Below are 6,688 nucleotides of genomic sequence, written 5' to 3'. Positions count from 1 at the left end.
TCTCACCCCGGACATTCTTTGTTCACACTGCTGCCTTCAGGCAGAAGATGCAGAGCAATCAGAACAAGAACCAACCGTCTCAGAGACAGTTTTTACCCGATAGCAATAACAAAACTAAATGCAATCAAAAACAACCATTAATCATCATGAATGATGTATGTGAGAATGTGGCTGTTCTTATTTATTAGTTTTTGTTGTTGTTGTTGTTGTTGTTGTTTTTTTTAGCAGTTATTTGTTAATTCTTACATTGTGTGTGAATTGTGAGACAGTTATTTTTTGTTTTTAAGCATATGCACTGACTGATGGCACCTTTTAAATTTCGTTGTCCTTGTGACAATAAATGACAATAAAAATTTATCTCTTTATCTCTTATTATTATTTGATACTTTAATTAAAGATTAGTTGTACAAGTTTATGTGTGTATCACAAATTAGTTATCAGTGTCACTAAAGCCTTTATACTCAAAAACGTTGGTGACCCTTGTTCTAGGACTTGGCATTTGAGTTTAAATGTCTTTACTCAATATTACTACATTGGTTTTGTGATGTATCTGAGACGTCAGATCAGATGCAGTGTCCATAATAATTACATTAGGGAGGCAAAAAGTACCTAAATACCATGATGACTTGAATTTAATTACTATACATGCACGAATAAGGGCGAGCTTTATGAACATATTAAACCTGGGTGGAGAGGGGGTGCGATTACGTGTTCGCATACACGTCAGAAAGTTTGTAGTTGCGCCCCTGGTGCTGCCACCACTGGATGTACAGTAGACACTAGAGTTCATCTGCCTCTCTTCTTAGGGGCTGTATTTTTTGGCTATGCACAGAATATCTTTTTCTCATGGAGTATTCTTTGTAGCTGTTTTTAATGGTGAGAACATTTTTTAAAGTAAAAATTTAACGTTTTGGTTGAATAAAGGACCATCGTGAGCCAATCTTACATTTTTATGTAAACCTCAACAAAGAAGTAAATTTCTGACATTTCGGGTCAAAACTTTTGAGCGACATGACTGAAACGCATTTTAGGTTCTTGAATTTGGACAACTATTTTGAACTTGAATGACATTTTTCCTCTGCTTAAAAAATCGAAAGTCCTCGAACTTCGCATGTATTGAGTAGATTTATTCACGTTTGTGTTATTTCTCGTGTAGATAAATAACACAAACTTTAAGTTAGCATAGCTTTTCGTTGTTTTACACCTTATGTAGGCTTTTCTAATTATTTACGTTAATCAAAATTTCCACACTGGGGTTGTCTGAAACCTGAAGTGAGAATTCTTATGTTCTTGAAGGCGTCTGTCGCTCCTGACTGACGTCACATATGCGCAAATGACATCGTGTGTTTGGCAGAGAAATACTCGTGCGTTGTACTGTTTTCCTCCATTGTTGCAGTGATTTAAATTGTTTACGGAACTTTTGAGCGGTCAGTGAAACCCCCCAGTTAGCTGTCATTGACCCGGCCGGCCACCTCAGCGAGCAGCCATCAGTCACTGGGTCTCAGATGGCGGATGTTAGCGGGGAAGCTTCAGCTTCTCCCAGGCAGAGGAGTGAATGCAGGAGCGAGACTGGAGATGCTGTCCCGGGAAACCAGACCCTGTCCAAGAGGCAGAAAAAGAAGCTCCTGAAGCAGCAGAAATGGGAGGAAGAGAGAGAGCTGCGAAAGTAAGCGCTACACTGTCTCACAGATGGCGTTTCAAAACCCTGGTTAGAGCTGGACCAAACTTAGACCGAACTGTCACCTCCGTGGAGGAATCTCTGCATTCCTTTAAAGGAGTTTGCTGATGGCTTGAATATACCATCAAGCCATCAGCAAACTCCCTGGACTCTGAGCTCCTTTAATAAATCTGTTGAAACTCTGACATCCCCCGTGGATCGTTGACCTTCATTTCAGTTTTACATAAACTGAAATGAAGTTTCATTTCAGTATTACTAAGATCACACCAGCTATTAAACAGCTTTTAGTTTGGGAGGCACATGTAAAGGACTGGATGAGAAGTTACAAGTGTCACATTCATATATTGCTTTAGTTACACCGAGCATTCAATTATCTGATATCGAACTTGTGTCTGAACCAGACAGAGAAGAAAGGAGAGGAAGCAGCAGCGCAAACTGCAGCGACAGAACACCCAGCAGGAGAACAGAGGAGAGGGTCCGAGTGGCCGGAAACGGCCATGCACAGAGGCCACGCCCAGCTCTCTCAGGTTGCTGGTGGACTGCAGCTTTGACGACCTCATGCTCATCAAGGTAAGCAGGTTTGAAGTCATGGATCCTGGCTGGAAGAAGAACCAGACCTCCTGACTGTTACTGCTGCTGCGTCTTCAGGACGTTCGTAAGCTCCACAAACAGATCCAGCGCTGCTACGCTGAGAACAGACGGGCTTCACACCCTGTTCAGGTCAGGGCTTCCCATGTCTACATCTGTGTGAGCCTCTGAAATTATGTGCAAGTGTGACACAGCATGTTTTCCCCTTCTTCAGTTTTATCTAACGAGTCTGGGAGGACAGCTGAAGCAGAGCATGGATGAGAAGGACAAAGGATGGGTGAACTGGAAGGTATCTGCAGCCAGCCCTGCTGCCTGTTCTGGAAGCAATTAACGAATTTTAAATGTTATCTTAACACACTTCTTTTTATAGCAAGTTGGTTAGCAAGTCTCAGACATACACCAATCAGAATCTGCCATATTGTATTAACAAAAACTCAAAGATATATTGGAATGGACTTTGTAGAACTGGGTTGGAACACAAAGGACAGCAGAGCAGGTGAGGAAGCCAGTCCTCATCTTTTAGACACATTAAACAATCATAAATATATCTGCATCTCTGAGATGATGAAAAAATCCATATTTTAGGAGGAAACGTCACTTTTTTATTTGGGGTGCATCGATTGCAGTTTTCTGGCTGATCACCATTTTTAAAAAACCTGACCTGCTGATTCTGATTTTGGTCGATACCAATTTTCTTGGTCTGAATAGTCGCTAAATGTAGCGACAAAGTCAGTGGACTGACTATTGTTAACCGCAGACGTGCATAAGTGACCTTGTTGATTTGTCAGGCAGTCCTCTGACAGCAGGGCAAATGGGCATACTGACCTTTGTGGAAGTAGATAAGATCGGTTTCTCGTGTAAATATCAGCCAATAACCCAATCAGCTGATTTAATGAGCAATAAATCAGCTCAATAAATCAGAGCTGATTTATTGCTGCACCTCTAGTTTTAATCAGAGATTAGATTTCAATTTGATTTTGAAGTGTGGTGTGAAAGTCTTCAGTCTTTATTTTTGTTACTTTGTTGCTCATTTTTAGCCAATCTTTTTTTTTCAGAGAATCTGCTTGATGCATAGGCTGTTTAACATCGACCCACAGTGGAGATGGAGAGTTTCTCCACTACTCAGTCAGCATGGCCATTCTTGATATAATGAATTTGTTCTTTTAATGATGAATTTGAGTTGTTTATTAATTTCTTTGTTGTTGCTGTTTATGTTTCTGGGGAGAAATGGAAGGAGGTTGGCCATGTGATGGTGCTTAGCTGAAGCAGAGAATGAATGTCAGTGGTGTAGTAACTTTCATAGGTTGTTGAAAGTGTAGAGAAATATTTATATCGGTTATGGGCCATAACAGCAGTATAAATATCCGATATTGGCCCAAATTTTTATATCAGTGCATCCCTAATATTTTTTTCCTGTAATTTAAATCAGGAACATAGAAATAAGTTGGCTTATTTCTATGCACTCAGACACAGCTCGGGTCTTTTTCTCTAAAACATAGAGCAGCTGACCCCTTCCCCACTAGTTTCTGTAGTCTTTCAGACAGCTATATTTGTAGCAAAATCAGAGTAATTACTTTAGTGTTTCCCTTTATATCAATATAAAATTTACTGTTTTGGTAGCAAATAGGCTCCTACCCAGAGTGACGCCATCTGTCACAGTTTCTAAGGAATTCCCATTTTTGGGTGTGTGACTGCAGTGTTGTGTGCATATCTGCGTGCTCACATTGTGTTCAGGATATCACCATTAAAGCAGAACACTACAGTGAAGTGGTGGTTAAGGACGAGCTGGTGTACCTGACCTCGGACTCCCCCAATGTAGTGGAGGAGCTGGACCAGAAGAAGGCCTATGTGATTGGAGGCCTGGTGGACCACAACCACCATAAGGTGTGTACTGGTCCGCAGCTGCTGCAGGTACAGCCATCAGCTCACTCCTGGGATTAGGTTGACCTGCAGGGATCTGTGTTGCAGGGCATTAGTTATGAGCGGGCGAAGGAGCTAGGGATCGGCCATGCACAGCTTCCTCTGAGCAGTTTTGTTAAAATGAACAGTCGGAAGGTTCTGGCGGTCAATCATGGTAAGTAGTGACATTCATTGATGACAAACAAATCCATAAGATAAAGATATAGGGTGGAGGATATTGATTTTTGTTGCTGCTGTTGAGCCATTTTTGACTCAATTTGGCCATATCTTTAGATTAATTTACTGAAACAAATATTTCCTAATATAGGAGCTTTTCTCACTGAATAAAGGAAAAGTTGTATTTGTCTTCATTTTCACGGTGTGATAATGCTGCTGAAATAAAAGAGACTATTTTTGATTTACTTTAAATATCATGGAAAAGTCCAATACATTTTTCTCCCTTATTTCAGGAAGTGAAACTCCATTATTTAGATTAATCACAGCCTTTATTGTAATTTTGAAGATTGTGGTTGAAACCCCAAAATTCTGTGTCTCAGAAGATTAAAGTATTACATAAGATTAAAAAAAAATATTTTAAATAGAAGTATCAGGCTTATGAAAAGTTTGCTTATGTCTATGCACTCAATAGTAGGTTGGGACTCTTTGCATGAATTACTGCATCAGTGCAGCATGGCATGGACAACAACACTCCATTGGTTTTCTATAAGTACTATTGCAAGTGCATGTAGAAAGAAATTAGCATATTTAAGTGAATCTGACTCAGATATGAAATATGAGCATCTTATTGGAATAGTTATTTCTTCTCCAGTATTTAGTGTTGAGTTCTCATTTGTTCTCCAGTTTTTGAGATCATCCTGGCTTATCTGGAGAAGGGCAGCTGGCAGGAGGCTTTCTTCACCGTTCTACCTCAGAGAAAGGGAGCCGTAGCCGTCAGCCAGGATGGAACAAATCGCCAGGAGATCCAGGATGATGATGAAGGCCCCTGTACTGACTCGGACCTGGACGCAGCAGAGCAAACAGCTATTAGAGACCAAAACTAACTAATGGACACATCCTTGCTTAGTACCAACATCTGAGGAACTGAAAATGTTAAAAAAAAAAAAAATCATTTTCAGGCACTTTGTTTTACTGTATATTTATTAACGTTTTTTTATTTTTTACTTTGCTTTAGGTATTTGTAGAAATTATGTTTCTCAGCAGTTTTCTGGCATATCATTTTCTTTCTGTTAGACTTCTGTTGTTAGGACCTACAAGCAGAAATGTCAGACCTGTGCCAAATTGAATAATTAAAAAAAAAAAGAAAACATTTGTTAAAGCATAAAACCAAAACACAACTCTTTGTTGGCGTTTGGTTCATCCATTTTGGTAAAAATGAGCTTCAGACCCTACTGAAGTTTATGTTCTGGCTCCTATGAGGTTCATTGAACACTTGAGTTTCTTCTCAGACTTAAGGCATATTTAAGCATTTTTTTCCACTTTATTTTTATTGAATTATTTATAATCTTACAAAGAACAACTTAACGTGGACATCAAACAGCAAATGAAATAGATAGGTCATCGAGGGACAGAGACAGTGATGCATCCCAGAAAAGAAAAAGTAAATGGCCAGAGTTTTGAATAACAGGTACCTTGATGAAATGATGAGATGAGGTATTGACCCAAACCCACCAGCTTTGAACACGAGGACCCCCAAACAAGTCTCTCTAGTACAAAATAAGAATGGGGAAGGAATCCCCTGGGGCCATGCACTAACATGAATTAATCAACTTATTAGGAAGTTAACAGTTGAGAGTTTCCCAGTTGATTTATTCTGGCCAGCACCAAACCACATTTACCAGTACTGTATAAACATTTTTTTTTTTTTACAAATAACTACTGTACTGTAAAATAATAATTTTAATATGAACTGAAAGCGGATTCCCGTGCCCGAATTGCGGAGATCAGCGCCGCCCCACCGCGACCTGAGTTATTGGATTAGAACGGGAGAAAATAAAAAATGATTATGAAAAAAAACAAAACAAAGTACAGTAGGACAAATAGTGACTCACGTGTATTTCACTGCTCTTCTGACCAGTGTTGTATAAAGTACTGAAATCTCAGAGTCAAGTAAAAGTACAAGTACCTCTCCAAAATACGACTTTGGTAAAAGTCGAAGTCACTGACTGAAATGTTACTTGAGTAAAAGTCTTAAAGTATCTGAAACGTCTTGTACTTAAGTATGGAAATTACTGTAAAAATGGATGTACTCAAGTAATGTAATGAAAAGTACAAGTAAAAAGTAAAACAAGGCAAGTGTGAATGACATTTCTTATATTTTGGTAAACTTGTCAAATAAACTTAAAATAATGTACCCAACCAAGTGCAGGCAAAATGAAACCTGCTAATAAATTGTTCCAGTTTTAAAGAGTAGCACATGTTAATGGTTTGTGGTTTTGAACTTGCATGCCTTTCCTATATTCGTTAAATTTAGTCTAAATTGCTATCGCTATGGCTTCTGTCCCC

General features: G+C 39.1%; 1 protein-coding gene across 1 annotated transcript; it reads left to right on the top strand.

The window, feature by feature from the left end:
• The first annotated feature begins 1,301 nt into the window (after positions 1-1,301).
• Positions 1,302-5,520, top strand: trmt10a (tRNA methyltransferase 10A). Its single transcript, XM_032566179.1, has 7 exons — positions 1,302-1,666; positions 2,080-2,248; positions 2,327-2,398; positions 2,481-2,555; positions 4,001-4,150; positions 4,235-4,340; positions 5,027-5,520. The coding sequence occupies exons 1-7, from the start codon at positions 1,506-1,508 to the stop codon at positions 5,224-5,226; spliced, it is 933 nt and encodes a 310-aa protein (XP_032422070.1). The 5' UTR covers positions 1,302-1,505; the 3' UTR covers positions 5,227-5,520.
• The last annotated feature ends 1,168 nt before the right edge of the window (positions 5,521-6,688 follow it).

Source organism: Xiphophorus hellerii, chromosome 6 (assembly GCF_003331165.1).
Source record: "Xiphophorus hellerii strain 12219 chromosome 6, Xiphophorus_hellerii-4.1, whole genome shotgun sequence".
In the NCBI taxonomy this organism is placed as follows: domain Eukaryota; kingdom Metazoa; phylum Chordata; class Actinopteri; order Cyprinodontiformes; family Poeciliidae; genus Xiphophorus; species Xiphophorus hellerii.
This window is presented reverse-complemented; position numbering and strand designations above follow the sequence as displayed.